We start from the raw sequence: 18,074 nt of genomic DNA, 5'->3' as shown, positions 1-18,074 counted from the left end.
GGATTGGAATTTTACTTAGAAATACCCTTTTTTTAAAGTACAAAACCAAGGATAGTCATCACTGTAAAAAAAAATGCTAAGTACAACTGAATTAGGAAAAGTTACATGATCTTCAGACAGTTCCCATAGCCAAAACAAAACCAAAAAACCTATTTCCAAACAAAATATTCTCCACACAACATGTAAATTATTTCTTGAACTGGCCATATTGGTCAAGTTGTATATGTTTTTAAATGATCTACATTTTGCCAGTTTTTAGACTTTTAATAAGAAGTCCTACGAAATGTATGTCATATCTTTGTGTACTGGAAGGGAAGGTGTTAACCTAGGAATATGTAATGACAAATGTCGCATTTCTGAAACAGCCCAGGAGGAGAATCCCAGGGACAGGGTAGCTGAGCACCTGGGACTTAGCAGCTGCCTACAGGTGCATCAAGATCAACTATTTTTAGTAAGGACCCCGCCCTGCTTCTCATTTAGGGTAGGCTCTTGACAGCCCCTCATCCTGTAGTCAGCCCAATTCAACCCCACTTCAGTGTGCTGAAGCTACAACAAAGAGATGAAAACTGCTGAGAATCAGAGCTGGCGGTAATCTTCAGCAGATGGCTTTTCCTAAACCTGTTAGAAAGTTAAACAGTTCTTTATATTAGACATAGTCCCCCTGTTTCAGTTGTAGAAGCATGTTATGTAATAGGTGTTATTTTTCACTAGATTCCAGAGAGAGAGAAACATCAATGTGACAAAAACATCTATGGGCTGCCTCCTGAACACACCCCGATTGGGGATGGAATCCGCAGCCTGGGTATGTGCCCTGACCTGGAATCGAACCTGCCACCTTTTTGGTGTAAGGGATAATACTCCAACCAACTGAGCCACACTGGCCAGGGCAATGGGTATATATTTTTAAGCAACTAATGCTCGAATGATCCATTTAGCAGCACAGAAGAGACTATTTGTAAGATAGTAGCCAAAATGACATTTGGGTGACACCAAGTGCTATATGTCTTACATATATTCTGGATAATCTTCACAGCCCTGAAAAAACTTTGTTCCCTTTTTACAGATTTAAAAATTGAAACTTAACAAATTATAAAAGGTTACATAATTAGGATGTTTTTTTACTGCAATTAGTCAAAATCAAGGTCTTTTACTTTGGAGGTTCCACATCGTGTTTAGGAGACAGGTACGTTGATAGTAAACTTACAGTGGCAGTAGAAATTTCTATTAAGGAATAAGTTACTTTTTAAACTTTTTTCCCTGTTAACAGTCACTGAGATCTCAGAAGTATAGGGCTGGAGTTGTATGCCTGTTTGGGGATTTAAAACCCTGTAAATGATGTCAATAGATTGTCCTTATAATAAACACAATCTATTGAAAATCTCAACTGGGGAAGCAACACATTGACCCTGGGTGAGGAGGTTCTTGGAAGATGGGGTTGCCTGGATTGACCAACTAGCAGGAACGACGACTGAGCCATTCCCTGGGGGCTCCTGCGGTGCCACCGCGGCATGTCAGGGTAGCCCTTGACGCTCGTAACCTTTCGTGCTTGCAGCTCACTGTGTGGCCCATTCCAGGGTTCTCGCCCTAGCCTTCCTTACCAGCCACCACATAGCTCCAGTTAAGTTTGAAAAAGAAACAAGGTTAGGTCTGAGTTTTTCTTTTGTCTTTGGTTGTGCAGTTTCCTGCATTTCCCATGCTGTTTCTTTCAGAATCAAAATCCTACCCGTCCTTCAAAACTTAAACCCACATGTATCTGAGTGCCACCCACATTGATCTCTTTCCTGTTGATCTCATACAAAGAAATTATTTATATACAGGAGAGAAGGACAGGAGGAACTTGGGTCATTGCGGTGCTCGCTCAGGCACTGACCCAGATAACGGGGTGTGACGCCCGGGGTTTATGCTGCGGTCCCTCAGGAGAAGCCGGTTCCCACAGGTGGGCCACCACACCCACCTGCCTTTGAGTGCAGAGTCGCCTGACGGCTCCTGTCAGTTCTCATTACTTGTATACATGTCCGGCAGCTGACAGTTGTATTCGGTGTAGGTGTCCCGGTCTTCCCACAGTGGTACCCAAGTGGTACTCTGTTTCCTGGACTGACAGAAAAGAGGCACGGCAAGAGCTCACACCACTGTGCTCTCCCATCTGGCCTCCGGCTCCAGCGATGATAAGCTTACTTGGCCTGTCAAGGTGAAAGAAGGGAAAATTCATTAATTTGTCTACAGTCAGGACTAAGAGTAAAAGCTGGGCTTTTTGTAATGAGTTGGTCCTCCACGTGCATTACCAAGTGCTATTTCAATACCCGGATAGTAGACAGGGTTTAATGCCAGACTGGGCATTGTTCGGCTTGTTTATTGTGAGCTGTCTTCAGCTAATTTTATTTCTTGGTAGACCGTAATCAGTGTCATACAGTGTGTGGCCATCATTTTTGAGTGTGTCATAATTAAATTGCTACTGAGAGTAAAATTCTGAAATTTTAAAATATGTACATATTTTAAATATATATTTCAACTGGGGGAGCAGTTTCTAGCATACTTGTAAAATTGAGACTCAATAAAACAGTGTAAGGTAAGGAAAAGTGTAAATACGTAAGAGTTTGCAGAGAGGAAGGGAGACATCCCTTGGCCACCTCCTGCATGCCCCCTACCTGGGATCAAGCCCGTAATGCCCTGACCAGGAATCAAACCAGCAACCTTTCAGTGCCCCAGATGACACCCAACCAACCATGCCACACCGGCCAGGGCCAGCGATACTTTATATGCCGTAATAATAGAATTTTTATTTTCCTAGTGCATTCGTAGGTAGAATTTGCATGGGGTGTGGAGCAAGGCATTTCACCTTACAAGAAGTGCAGGAACTTGAGGACATGCATAAGATTTAGCGGGATTAGCTAAAAAGCATTGTGCAGAAAGACTATCAGCAGCGTTCTCTCCTGAATGCCCTACTCTTATTCTCCGATTCTGTGAACTTCCTAAAGTTCTGCTACAGGAGAAACTGGATTCAAAACTGGTTCTTTTGCCCGTGGACAGAGAACTGAGATTGTTCTTTCCATTGTCCATGCTGGACGTGCGTGGACAGCACTGATCTTTTGGCTGAATGAAGGGACTGGCCACACATGCTCTGTGCTTCCCTCCCTCTGCTTTTACTCAGTGTTCCCCAAGGTGCACCACAGAGGACCCCAGGTGCTAGGGCGATACCGAGAACGACCGGACAAGGGGAAGCATCGTAAGCATGCTTCCTGATTTCAAATGTATTACGAAGCATACATTTGAAACATACAGAGATCAATGGAATAGAGCCCAGGAATAAACCCACACACATATGGTCAATTAACTTAACGGCAAATTAATAACAAAGGAGCCAAGGATACACAGTGGGGAAAGGATGGTCCCTTCACTAAGCCGCGTTGGGGAAACCGGACAGCCATGTTGCCGAATGAAACTGGATTGCTATCTTATACCATACACAAAAATCAACTCAAAATGGGTTAAACACCTGAGCATAAGATCTGAAATCGTAAACCTCCTGGAAGAAAATGGGGTAAGCTCTTTTTTGAATCCTCACCCAAGGATATTTTTCCATTGCCTTTCAGAGAGTGTGGAAGAGGGAGAGAGAGAAACATCAGTGTCAGCGAGACACACAGATTGGTTGCCTCCTGCACGCACCCCAGCCAGGGCCAGGGATCAAGCCTGCAACTGAGGTACGTGCCCTTGGCCGGAATCGAACCTGGGACCCTTCAGTCCAAGGGCCAATGCTCTAACCACTGAGCCCAACCAGCTAGGGCTGGGGTAAGCTTGGCATTCAGTCTTGGCAGTGATTTTTTGAATTTGACAACAAAAGCAAAAATAAGTGAGACATCAAACTAAAAAGCTTCCTAGCAAAGGAAACCCAACAAAATGAAAAGGCAGCCTATGGAATGGGAGAGAATATTTGCAAGTCTTATCTAATAAGAGAATATTACAAAATGTAAACAATTATTATACAGCATATGTACATATACAAATCAAAATATGGGCAGAGGATCTGAATTGGCATTTTTCTGAAGACAACATAAGTTGCCAACAGGTTAGAATGGCTATTATCAAAAGAGGTAAGTGTTGGCAGAAATGTAGAGAAAACAGAAGCTTTGTACACCGATGGTGGGAATATAAATTGGTGTAGCCACTACAAAAAAACAGTATGATTTCTCAAAAAATTAAAACTGGAACTACCATATGATACAGCAATTCCACTTCTGGGTTTATCCCCAAAAGAACTGAAAGCAGAGACTTGAAGAAATATTTATACACCCATGTTTATAGCAGCATTCACAACAGCCAAAAGGTGGAAGCAACCCAAGTGCCTATCAATGAATGAATGGACAAACAAAAGGTTATATACACAGCCCAGCCAGCACGGCTCAGTGGTTGAGTGTCAGCCTGTGAACCAGGAGATCACGGTTCCGGGCACATGCCTGGGTTTCAGGCTCGATCCCCAGTACGGGGTGTGCAGGAGCAGCTGATCGATGGCTCTCATCATTGATGTTTCTCTTCCTCTCTGAAATCAATAAAAACTTTTTTTTTTAATGTTATATACACATACAATGGAATATCATTCAGCCTTAAGAGAAATTCTGACACATGCTACATGAGTGAACCTTGAGGACATTAACAAGCCAGTCAAAAAAGGCACATGTGTGATTTCACTTATATAAGGTACCTGGAGCAGTCAGGATTGAGAGAGAAAGTGGAATGGTGGTTGCCAGAGACGGGGGTGGGAGAATGGGGGGGGCGGGTTCAATGGTTGTAGTTTTGGTTTTGCAAGAAGAAAAGCATCTGGAGATTGGGTGAACGAAGTATATGCTTAAAAATGATTAAGGTGGTAAATTTTATGTATATTTGACTAATTTTTTTTAATCTTTGAAAAAGAAATGCTGAGGGGAATATCTGTATCTTCTCCCTGCCTACCCCAGGTCTGTGCCCTGCTCCAGCCCCACCGCTTCTAAGGAACTTTCCTCACCCTCCTGTTTCCCGCGCCCCTCAACCTCCCCTGAACTCCCCGCCACATACTGAGCACCGCGCCCCTCAACCTCCCCTGAACTCCCCGCCACATACTGAGCACCGCACTACCTGCCTGTCTTGACACTTACTCTGTAGGACCCCTGAGGAAAAGAACGACGTCTTGTGTGGCGATTGCAGGGGGGCAGGGCGGAGAGAAGGGGGAAAGGGCATGGGGGGACAAATGGTGATGGGGGGGATTAAAAAACAAAAAAATTTAATGTTAAAAAAAAACCCTATGTCTTCAGGGTGTTTGGGGGCCTCTGTTGTGCCCTCCTTAAAGGAAGTGTATCAGTCAGTGTACAAGTACAGTAGAAATCACACTAAGTGTTTCAAACAGAAGGGATTTAACAGAGAGTTTGCTACCAAGGTACTGCCAAGGGCCGGAGAAGCACGAGTGGAAAGGTAAGAATATCTACAGAATAGTAACTAAGGAGGCAGCTAGCACCGCATCCCTACTGCTGTAGGGAGCGAAGAGGGAAACGGGTGGCCCGGAGCCACAGTCACGGCCGCCGAGGCTGCCGAAGCTCCCTGGCTGGAAGCTGCCGCTCCAGTGCCCACCCTACCTGCTGTGGCTTGTGACACCACCAGAAGGGATCAGAAGAATGGTTTCTCCTTCTCACCTTCTAATATCCCATTAGTGCCTCTCGAAGGTAGAACTAAACAGAAATCTAGCTGCAAGGAGCCTGGGAAGTGTAACTTGTGGATCTCCTGCCACAACAGCCAAGAGGGAAATACAGGAGAATTATGGAGCTGAAAGAACAGTCAACATCCAGCTCCCTCCTTTCACCATTCAGCATATACACTCCTCCTTTTGTCCATCTTGATATTTACATACAACAATCTCTCTCTTATACAAAATATGTGTGATCTCTCCCCCAAAAGAAAGACACAGAGTCCTGCCAGTTACTCTGACTGTATGGATGATAAGTGCTCTTCTAGTTACATCGCTCCCCTTACAAGGGGTGGTTTCTTAGAAGTGGTGGGGCTTGAGTAGAGCAGACAGATCTGGGATAGGCAGGGAGAACACATGGATTTTCCCCTCAGAATTTCTTTTTTAAATATATTTTTTAAATCCCTAGCCAGTTTGGCTTGGTGGTTAGAGCACGGACCCATGGAATGAAGGGTCCAGGGTTTGATTTCAGCCAAGGGCATGTACCTCGGTTGCAGGCTCGATCCCCGGCCCCAGTCGGGGCATGTGCAGGAGGCAACCAACTGATGCGTCTCCCTCACATCTCTCTCCCCCCACCCCCACCCCCTTCCACTCTCTCTGAAAAGCAATGGAAAAAATATCCTCAGATGAGGGGAAAACATTTTTTTTACTGTGGTAAAATATACATAAAAAGAGCCTCCAGAGGGAGTGTGGCCCTGCCAACACCATGATTTTAGCCCAGTGAAATTGATTTTGGACTTGTGGTGTCCAGAACTGTGAAACAGTACATTTCTGCTATTTTAAGCCACCAAGTTTGTGATAATTTGGTACACTGGCCATAAGAAAATAATAGCCAAAGATGGAGCATTTTTAGCATCATCAAAATAATTGCAATGAATCACAACATGTAAATTTTATTTTTAAACAATTCATGAATTCAAGATGATTCCAAAACCCATCCTTATACACATAAACTCATTTATCATTAGATAACCAATTCATTATTCTGAAAACTAATAGAGGGAAATAACTTCAGATTAATAATACAGTTGAAAAGGAAAGTTTCAGTATAGAAAAATTTTTTAAAGTATTTGTAGAAGTAGGATATGTCACCATTTTACAATTATGAAATAACAGAACTTAGCTGTGATCATTGATGGCTCCTAAAACAATTAGGAGAAAGGATTATAAGAAATTTATAATCAGGCTGACAACTTCCAAACCCCACAGTTTAATCCCAACATTTAAAAAAACATAAGCAAAACAAAAACCAGACAAAATGTACCTCCTAATGTGATATAATAAGAAATACAAAATACCAACTATGAAATTTTCTTGACAAAAATTCAAACCTGAATCTGGTCAAGCTTCTAAATCTAAGTACTAGTTTACAAGAAATATCAAGGACAGAGGAATAAGTTAAATGATACTACTGGGATCCTATCAGCAGAATCCCAAATATGGGGAGCTGTAGAGGGCAAGAGACCTAACTTGTTCAACAAATAAACTGCCAAAACAAAAACGGCGGAGGAAGAAATCTATAATTAAAAGAAATTTGAGAGATTTATCAACCCAAAGAGTCCTGACTGAAATAACCAAACTGTAGAACATAATTATGGCATGACACAGTCAGGGAAATGAAAAACTGGTTTGGTATATGGTCAAAGAATTGTTATGATACAGTTGGTTGTATCATACCTATCTTAATTGAAAGATACCAAAGAATGAATGAATGAATGAAGTAATTTGACTTTTGGGATTTACTTCCAAATAGCCCAGTTTGGGTTGGGAAGTTAATGAGAGTATAGCTAAAACAAGATTGGGCAGCAGTTGATAACTGAAGTTGGGTGATGGGTACATGGAAGTCTCATTATGACATTCTCCTTCCTTTGTATGATTGGAGATTTCTGCAGTAAAAATATCTTCTACAGATCCTCATTGCTTCCAGATAAAGTCCAAACTCCTTGACAGCAGGAGAACACCAGGTGTATCTGCCATCTGGCCATCTCCCAGGCTGACCTTCACCTGCCCTCTTCACAAGGAGCTACACCCAGTTCCCTGAACATGCCCCATATTTTCATACACTTGGTAATCCCATTTGCCTGTGTGGAAGACACTCTATCACTTTCATTATTTGGTGAACTCCATGGCCCAGTTCAAATGTCACTGTTTCTGTAAATTTTTATTTTATTTATTTTTATTTATTATTTTTTTTTGCTGGCTTTGTTTCTTGTGTCTGAATAAAGGATCCTAGGTGAGTGGGGTGGGCCCAGGGTGGGTGTGACCCAATAGAGGATGGCACTCACCACATTATTGATAAGGAAATAAGGAATGGGTCAGGTGAGGCTCTGCAGAATTCACATGCAGTTTGGAGAGTTATCTATTCCGTTGCACCCATTTAGGGACAGATGGTGCAAAAGCCTACCAAGAAGCGGTTGCTGGGGCCAGGAATGTTCTAGAAGTTGAATCCTCTGGGTGTCAATGTCAACCACCCCTCAGTTTTGGTCACACTTCATCTGTAAGCCTCAGGTTCCCCTGAACCCCTATGCAATAACCACGAGGCCAGCTGAAACGTCACTTCAGCTCCGACACCCTGCAATCCCTCCCTTGAAGGAGGAAAATATTAACTCAAGCCCAGCCCGGGGCTGCGGAACGGAGTGGCGAGCTGCCTCCACGCCCCAAGGCAGCCGAGTCCTTGGGTTGGGGAGTTCCTCAGCGCACCCTTCTCTGGGGAACAAAATAAATGAAAAGTGTCATTCCTTTAGCTTTCAAATTTACATTGTGCGGGTAGTGTGACCCTCTAACGTCTCACACAGACTTGAGCATGCGTTTCCGTTTTGCGTTACTCGCCCTGAGCGATCGCAGTGACACCTGAGCGCAGGACCAAGCACTGGAGGATTCCGACCACCAGCCCGCACCCAGTATCTCTCTGTAAATTTTTAATGGACTCCTTGAAATAGAGCTACTCCCTCACTTCAAAGCAATCCCAACACATCGTGGCCAGGACACTCCACCATGCCCCCTTGGCCTAGCTTCTATTCCAGTTTCCAATCTGAAACAATTATTTTATACCTTCTTTTTTCCTAAGCCTCCAATATCTCAATCAACTTTTTGAGTGTTTGTTGCTGTTTTTTAATGTGCCCCAGGCATGAAACAGTTCTGGCCACCAACACAGGCATCGAGCTAGGGTGAACTAAGGATGTTTGCCCTGACTAAGAGCAACACCACCAATCAGGTGTCTCTTTGCGCATTGCCAGCGGGTTTCAATCAAGTTACCTCCACACTCCACAAAAACCGCTCTTATCAAAGTCACCTCACATTGTTAAATTCAATAGTTACTTCTCCACCCTGTTACTGACCCAATAGAGGGTCTGCAGGCCCCATGCACAGCAAAGCCAAACATTGAGCACCAAGGTTTGCAATGGAAGAATTAAAGCTGTTTTATTTGCAGGGCACCAAGCAAGAACAGAAAGCTATCACTGAAAACCCAAAGTCCCTGATGGCTTTTAATCAAGAGTTTTTAATAGCAGAGATTGAGGGTTAGGCGTTAGGGCAAACAGGCAGATAGGCGGGAGCCTGGCCGTGCAGGTTTTGATTGGAGAGCATCAGAACTTTGCCATTTATGGTAAGATATGGTAAGGGGCTTCAGCACTGATCTCCCTGGACAACAGACCCTTTGCTTCTAGAAGGATTCCAGGGTTCAAGGTCAAGTCTCAGTCCTTTGGTCCCATGGTTGGCCAGGTTACTCGAATCTGATTCTGGGTGCAACTGGAGATCAGAGCTCTCTCCTCTGCATATGCTTTGGCTACATGACCCATGGTTTTGGTCCGCTGTCTCAGAAAGGACACTCAGTATCTCGTTAGAAACCAGACAAGAGGATTCTGAGCTGGTTCTGGGGCTACACTCATCTTCAGTGACTTTCAGCAGCATTAGGCACAGTTATCAACTCCCTCTTTCCTGAAGCCCTTGCTCATCTGGGCTTCCCGAACACTACCTACCTCATTTCCCGCTGCCACAGTAGCGCTCCTTGGCAGCGTTCTCTTGGTAGTTCCTCCTCATCTCTGTGGCCTCTGCATTTTTGAGAGCCCCAAAACTTATTTGGGGGACTCTTTTCTATGCTTCACAGGGGAGCTTTCTAATTCTTTAAGTTGTAGGGTTAGCTTACTAAAACTTTTTCTTCCTTTTTGAGGTAGGCCTGCAGTGCTATGAACTTCCCTCTTAGGACTGTTTTCGCTGTGTCCCATAGATTTGGGGTTATTGTGTGTTCATTTTCATTTGTTTCCAGGAAGTTTTTGATATCTTTCTTGATCTTATTGGTAACCCATTCATTGTTTAATAACATGCTATTTAGCCTCCATGTGTTTGAATGCTCTTGAGTGTTTTTACTGTAGTTGATTTCTAATCTCATGCCCTTGTGATCTGAGACGCTTGATATGATTTCAATCTTCTTGAGCTTGTAGAGAATTGTTTTGTGTCCTAACATGTGGTCTACCTTTGAGCATGACACATGTGCACTTGAAAGGAATATATATTCTGCAGCTTTGAGGTGAAATGTTCTGTAAATATCAATTAAATCCATCTGATCTAGTGTGCCATTTAGAGTCACTGTTTCTGTGTTGACTTTTTGTCTGGAGGACCTACCCAGTGAAGTCAGTAGGGTGCTAAAGTGCATGACTATGACTGTATTGCTGTTGATCTCTCCCTTAAAGTCCTTAAGGTCATTATTGATAGGTCCTTATTTATTGTCATTTTAATATATCTTTATTGATTTCAGAGAGAGGAAGGGAGAGAGAGAGAAAAACATCAATGATGAGAGTCATTGATCTGCTGCCTCTTGCATGCCCCCAACTGGGGATCGAGCCCGCAACCCGGGCATGTGCCCTGACCAGGAATCGAACCCCGATCGCCTGGATCCTAGTCGACACTCAACAGCTGAGGCACGCCAGCCGGGTGCCATTTTAATTCTTTATGCCTATGTTTCTCTATTTCTTTTTATTTTTACAGCAGTTCGTTTAACATTTCCTGCAATGCTGGTTTGATGGTAATAAACCCCTTTAGCCTTTTTTTTACCTGGGAAGCTCTTTATTTCACCATCTATTTTGAATGATAGCCTTGCTGGATAGAGTAGTCTTTGTTTCAGATCCCTGTTTTGCACTTCATTGAATACTTCATGCCATTCCCTTCTGGCCTGTAGAGTTTCTGATGAGAAGTCAGATGACAGCCTTATGAGGGCTCCTTTGTAGGTAACAGATTGCTTTTCTCTAGCTTCCTTTAAGATTCTCTCTTTGTATTGGATTCTTGACATTTTAATTATGATGTGTCTGGGTGTGGACCTCTTTGGATTCTTCTTGCTTGGGACTGTGTGTGCCTCCTGAACTTGTGTGACTTTTTCCTTGACCAGGTTAGGGAAGTTTTCTGCCATTATTTCATCAAAAAGGTTCTCTAACCCCTGCTTACTTTCAACCTCCTCTGGAACTTCTATAATATGAATATTGTTACATTTCATGCTGTGTCCCACAGCTCCCTTAGACTGTCCTCCTGTTTTTTCATTGTTTTTTGTTTTTGGGTCTCTGATTGAGTGATTTTTTTCTAATTCACTCAATTCACTTCTAATTGGCTGATCTGATCCCCAGCTTCCTCTAATCCACTCTTTATTTCTTCCAATGTATTCTTTATTTCAGCTATGTCATTCTTCATTTCTGACTGGTCATTTTTTCATAGTTTCCATATCTTTTTCATGCTGTTGAGCATCCTTACAATCAGTATTCTGAACTTTATATCTGTTAGATTGCTTATCTCCATTTCATTTAGCTCTTTTTCTGGAGAGTTCTTTTTCTTTCATTTGGAGCTTGTTTTTGTTTTTGTTTTGTGTCTCCCCATTTTGGCTGCCTGTTTGGGTTTGTTTCTATGTATTAGTTAGGCCTGCTAGGACTCAGTCTTTTTGGAAGGTCTCTGGTGTAGGCCAATGTCAGACGCTGTTTGTGACTGGCCTTGAGTGCCCTGTTTGGAGCTATCAACAACCCACAACTTGAGGTCCCCTCTGTTGGTGCTGGGTGCATTTGGACAGGACCAAGATGCACACCAAAGTCTGCTTTTCCAAGGCCCGGGTCCTGAAGAAGATCAGGCAGAGACTCAAAGCACTCTGAGATCTGCCTCTGGCTGCAGGCTGATTAATCTGATTCTCTTAATGAGCCTCAGGCTGTAGAAACTCCACAGGGTGGGGCAAGTGCTTCCCACTCAGGCAAAAGCTGCTTGAAAGGTAAATGTCTGCCTATGAAAGATGTCCTCTGCAGTATGAGGAATGACTCAGCACAGGAATTCAGAGGGTGCCCTCTGAGCTCTATCTCCAGAGCCCGCAACCCTAGGTTCTCCTCACACAGCTCCAGTCCACTCTGCCCTCCCTCTGCTGGAGCCCAAGGTGAGCGGCTGCACACGAAACTTTGTGCTTTGGCTCTTTAAGAGGGTGCCTGCAGATCCAGCCATCTCTCCCTGGCAGACAGAAACCCTGCTGCTTTCACAGCCAGATGCTATGTGCGCACCTTTCTCAGTGCTGGTGCTTTGGCTGGGAAGCCCAGCCTGGGGTTTAGGCCCCAGAGTCCTCAGTGGGAACCCTCCACAGCTGAGATCTCCCTGTGTATCTTCAGCTGCTGCCTGTGGGAGCCCAGCCAGCTCTCTCGTGCCTCTGCACTTCCTACCAGTCTCCATGTGGTCTCCACTTTTCGTCCTTGGTTATGAGGCTGCTCTCCAGCCACTCTTCAGTTGCATTTGATTATTCAGGATGGTTTTTCTATATTTCAGTTTCAAGCCAGTATGTAAAGAACACAAGAGTGGCAATTTTTGTCTGCTTTGTTGACTGCTATCTATCCCCAGGGTCAAGAACAATGCCTGGTAAATAGTATGAGCTTAGTTAATAGTTGTGGAATGAATAAATGACTCACTAAATGGAAGAATAAATCTTCAGTTCAATAAACTACTTAAGGCAGACAATGTATTTAATGGTTCTTTCCATTTTTAATCCAAATATGTAGTCTCCCCAAATAATTACATCATCTGTCCCAAACAAGATTATCAACTGCCTTTTCTTCCTTTCTTAAAAAAGTTTTACTATGCCCGGCCAGTGTGGCTCAGCAGGTGGTTGAGCATCGACCTATGACCCAGGAGATCCCGGTTTGATTCCTGGTTGGGGCATGCCCGGGTTGTGGGCTTGATCCCCAGCAGGGGGTGTGCAGGAGGCAGCCAATCAATGACTCATCATTGATGTTTCTGTCTCTCTCCCTCTCCGTTCCTCTTTCTGAAATCAATAAACATATATTTAAAAAAAAATTTTTCACTCAATCAAGAGAACAAAGGTTATAATAGGCAGAGTGTGCATCAAAATGCAGTTATTAAAACAGTGCCTGTGCCATGCCAGTGTGGCTCAGTGGTTGAGCATCGACCCATGAACCAAGAGGTTACCAGTTTGATTCCCAGTCAGAGCACATGCCTGGGTTTCGGGCTCGATCCCCAGTAGGGGGCATGCAGGAGGCAGCAGATCGATGATGTTTCTCTCTCATTCATGTTTCTATCTCTCTATCCTCTCTATCCCTTTCCCTTCCTCTCTCTCTAAAAATCAATGAAGACATATAAAGAAACAGTGCTTGCCAAAAACAAAAACAAACAAAACTGCTTGCCAATAGTTCACAAAGCAAAACTAAAGACATAATTCAAACCTTGAGAGGTACTATACATGTACAGTCGCTCGATTCATTTATAAGATTTTTCCTTTCCAGAGAAAGGTTAAAGAAACAAATATGACTCAGAGGGAAGAAGAAAAAAATCACCAAACATTTTGGTTTAATTGTATGATTTCTAAAATAAACTACACAAATGAGGGAGAAACTTGACCCTTCTGATATGAAGACCTTATGTTATTAAATAAAGAGCACTTTCTATTCACTTGAATGTATTTCAAGAAAAAAAATGTCAGTGCTTGGAAAATTCCAGCAATGTGATCCCCGCAAATGAAAAGTTCACATTTTAGTTTATTTATATAAAAAATATAATGTATTTCACATGAAAATGTACAGGGGAAGTTGACTATGAGGCCAAAAACCCAAGTTCTTTTCTCAGAGCACACGCATTCAGGAAAGCTTTTCTGCCCAGTTCCCACAGTGGCAGTGGAGCTCCACTGCTGGGAACAGACCTTACAGGGGGACTCATGCTGACCATATGACTATCGTCATCTCCAAGGCGGGCCTAGCAGCAAGGTGCAGAGGACTCAATATGATGATGAAGGTGGGTTGGTGGTGGCAAGGCCCATTACCAAAGGAGTACAACCTTACAAAAAGCAGTCACTACCTTATAAATAGAAAATTCGCTGTGCCAGATGCAGTGATCACTACGCCAGAATACACGGGTTACAGGGAAAGTTGACTATGAGAGAAAAACTTCCTGAGTCATAATCAGAAGTGAAGAAACACGGTATCATGCATATTAATGGGAACATCATTCAAATCACACAAATTGATTTGTATATAAATCAGTTTTCCAAAGCATATTGTGCAAGATCAACTGTACTATATATAAGATACGCCTCTTTTTATGTGGTATCCCTTGCTTATCACAGAAGAGTAGCACCAATAGCCAATAGCCTTCCAATGCTATGACAATTATCTCTGGAGCTTCAGCAATAATTGTTTCACTGAGTAACATTTTGAGGGAGTAGAGCAAATATACACACATATACATACACAAAATTGTCCCTCCCCCCCCAAGGAAATTTATAAGCTAAAGAACCACAAATAGTGACTCTTCCATTCACATACTTAAGATTTTTCATTCAAAAGGCCTAAAAGTGACAAAATCTGACTTCCTGGTTTAGCTAAACAGTCCTAGTTTATTCCTGTTTCCCAGCATAATTTTAATAATGCAGCCTCCCTCCCCCCTCTAAACGTGTTCCAGTTTGGACAATAAATTATATGGTGACCTTACCTAAACTAGCTATTATCTTTGTAATGGAATGTTAGGCTTTGGCTGTGAAGCCCGCAAAATTAGAGTTGTAACTTTCCCATAAGGATCAGGTGGTCAACTCGGTTAAATCGCCCTGCCTTGTCCCAGACAGAAGTCTGGCAATGTAAACATGAGGAGGGCTTTCAGTCATGAAAGCAGCAGCTCTGTTCCTCTCTTGTCTTTTGAATTTGCTATTTCTACAGCCTGCCATGATCATTTTGGAATTAATGAGTCTCTTGCCTGCCACTAGGAATATTAAATGCCACCAATAGTAATGAAAAAAAGTCTCACACTTTTGTCTTATTTCTGGCTTCCCGAACAGAAAGTAGAGGCAGGGCTTTGAATCAGGAGCTGTTTATTTTTAAATTAATAGTACAAAAGAGAAGGTCCTCTTTCCATCAAACTCCCACTCCCCACTACCAAGCCTAGAATTATTAGGAATGGCATCTCCACAGAATGGAAAAGCTGGACACAAGTATTCAACTAAAATCCAGGGTCCCCTGCCACACTTCCCTCCCTGACTCTCTCAAATAACTGGTTCTTATGCTCACTCTGAGAAAGGCAGCGGAGGGGCTATTGGGAGTGGGGTGAGATAAGTCAGGGTTCATCTGGGGCGGTTGTTTGCAAGGCAGGAGAGCTACTTACCCACACTCCAATAGCAGCCCCCTTACCCTGCGGGATGCCGTGGATTCCAGAGGACCTGGTCCCCCACCCCACACTGTCCCAGCACATTCTAGGCATGTCTGTACATGTTCTTACCCCACAGGTAGCAGTTCTCTCAGTGTATCTCAGAGCTCAGTCCCGTAGATGGCCTTATAACGTAAGTATTCTTCTAAACACTGAAGAACATTGTCATCCACCTTTGGGTCAAACTTGTTGGCCAATAGGTGATGGTTCTGAAGAATCCAGTGAAGGTCCCCAGTCCCATAAATACAGATAGCCCGCTGGTGGATTCCAGAGCAAGGTGGATAAGGTGCCCCCATACTGACGTCTCCTTCATGGCCCGCCCACTTTACCAGCCTGGCAATGGCAGCCATGTCTGACATGTGAAACTTGGGGTGGTAGGGAACAGAGCCGGGCATCCATGGTGCACGGTGAAGGGTGGCCCAAAGGTGTTCATCGGGGCTATAGGTGTCTTTTACCCATTCAATCAGTTGTTGGGCTTTAGGGTTCTCGAAGACCTGCTGGACAAAGTCTCGAGAAGCCACAATGTAGGCATTCCCTATGAACATAGGTAAATTATCAGGGGGAGGGTCCTTAGTCTTGCTGGTCATTTGTATTGTGTTTGTCACCTCATAGTGATATTGCCAGCGAGATTTTTTGTATACAGTAGGCATCTCTGACTCCATACTGTTTTTCCCATTCAACATCTTGAGGGCCAGGACCATCTCGGCATTGGTCTTAATAGGAAAGTCTGTTCCACATGTATTTAGGAGGTATTTCCATGGCACTGAGCTCTGAAGCAAGTCTTCCATACAGTTCAGGTCAGCCTGCACCCTGGACCAGGAGGCATAAACCACCCGAACCAACTTACTGGCCATGAAGACATTTGGGAAGCATGAAATAATTGCCTTGACTGCCTCTTTGAAAGCTTCTGAGGACTTCTCATCCACATGAACACAATATATGTTCTGAGGGACATACACAGCTCTCAGCAGCCTTTCAAAGTTCTCAATCTTCTCATGGACCACCATAGAGTATGCAATAGGGAAGTCTAACTCGTGTTTGCTGAGTGGGTACTGTATGAACTTCCTTTCGGCCTTAAAGTGCTCACAGTCTCTGGTCATGTTGAGGTAGTCAGCCTCTGTGAAAGGCTCCCGCTTCTTCTTGACCTCCAGCCTGTCCAGCAGAGCCTCAGTCACTGCTTCCTTGTCCCCTTGGATGATTCTAGAACAGTTGATGGATCTCTTTGCTGGCAACTTCAGGGAATTGTACAAGATGTCCCTACAGTGCTTGCTTCGAAAGTCCCTGGCCTGCAGATCCAGGGAATCAAAGTCGCATTTCAACCTGAGAGAGAATCTCAGAGCAACAATGGCCAGCAGCAAATAGCAGCCCAGGGCCCAGAGGTAATGCTGCCAGCAGAATTTCTTCTTCCACCAAATCATCTTCATGGTATGGGAGATCGGTAGAGTTTGGGCACAGGGAAGGAGGAGGAGAATGGGATCCTTGGACAGAACAAAATGCCTTCAATTACAAACTAACCCTGAATAGGTTCCCAGGAAAATCAAGTCCAACTCCAAAGTGATGGCAAAATATATTTCTTCTCTAGGCAAATATCCTCAGTCATGACCTGCCTAGGAGCTTACGCTTGGGTTGCTAATGGAGGTCTATAACCTGACCCTACAAACTAGCTGATCATACCACAATCAGGACCTGGCTCCACCTCCACCTCCAAAGAAAGAGAAGGGGAACTGAGCACCTGCTGATGCAGAGCTGGAATTAGTAAGAGGAAGTTCCCACCCTTCATTCCCCCTTCTTCCCCCCCCCCCCCCCCCCCCCGGCTTACCACCCTGTTTCTAATGTAGCTCTTATCTGGGCCTAGAATTTCTGATAGGTCTAGAGAGAAAATCCATGAAATTCAGACTGTGAATATCAGTTCTAGAAATTCAAAAGTCCTTTTAAAAGAAAAAAGTATATTTCTTGCTCTTATTTGGCAATTTATACATTAGGGTGCTTTCACCATCTGTAATTCATTGGTTAGATGTAATAGCTAATCACCCTTTTAAAAAAATGTTCCTTCACCCTGGCCGGGTAGCTCAGTTGATTAGAGTGTCATCCCAATATGCCAAGGTTTCGGGTTTGATCCCAGGTCAGGGCACATACAAGAATCAACCAATGAATGTATAACTAAGGAAACAACAAATCAATCTCAATCCCTCTCTCTGTCTCTCTCTCTCTCTCAAAAATCAATAAATTTTTTTAAAAATCTTTTTTTAATTAAAAAGTGTTCTTAAAAAACTGGATATAATCCAAAAATGCTTTTAATCATTCATATAGATAGCACTTAGTCTATCCAAATTTAAAATATATTTACATACAACACACACAGAGCTATGCATATACAATATTTAATGAGTGCTTTCTATATGCCAGAAAATATTTCTTTACATTGTCCCATTTAATCTTCACAACATACCTAAAATGTAGTATTATTAGATAGGAAAACAGATAATGTGTATTTTATAGATAGGAAAACAGAAGCTAAATAACTTGCCAAATATCACATATAAGAAGCAATTCTGGGACTCCACCATCCTCCCGCCCCCCTCATTTTGTCTATAAGCTTAATACTTATTCCTTCAAAACACAGCTAATCGTCAAAAACAATACAGGGTACTGAGTACCATTAAAGAAAACCAGATACTATAGATAAAAATCCTTAAGAGCAGAGAAAAAGAAG

The 18,074-nt window shown here is 43.3% G+C and overlaps 1 protein-coding gene across 4 annotated transcripts in view; it reads right to left on the bottom strand.

The window, feature by feature from the left end:
- GCNT3 (glucosaminyl (N-acetyl) transferase 3, mucin type) overlaps positions 1-18,074 on the bottom strand; it is a 63,363-nt gene that overhangs the window by 3,957 nt on the left and 41,332 nt on the right. For 2 of the 4 annotated variants that reach the window (XR_013998651.1, XR_013998652.1), the window contains exons 3-4: positions 15,320-16,839; positions 1,955-2,180 (exon numbers count right to left, since the gene is read on the bottom strand). Coding sequence is in view for 1 of the 4 variants with exons in the window: in XM_081134712.1 (XP_080990838.1) it covers positions 15,463-16,785 (1,323 nt within the window). In the remaining 3 variants the exon portion in view is untranslated. Of the gene's footprint in view, positions 1-1,954; positions 2,181-15,145; positions 16,840-18,074 lie in introns of those variants that run through there. The other 2 variants (XR_013998653.1, XM_081134712.1) reach the window with 2 other exon arrangements.

This window comes from Miniopterus schreibersii (genome assembly GCF_964146895.1).
Source record: "Miniopterus schreibersii genome assembly, chromosome: 1".
Classification (NCBI taxonomy): domain Eukaryota; kingdom Metazoa; phylum Chordata; class Mammalia; order Chiroptera; family Miniopteridae; genus Miniopterus; species Miniopterus schreibersii.
This window is presented reverse-complemented; position numbering and strand designations above follow the sequence as displayed.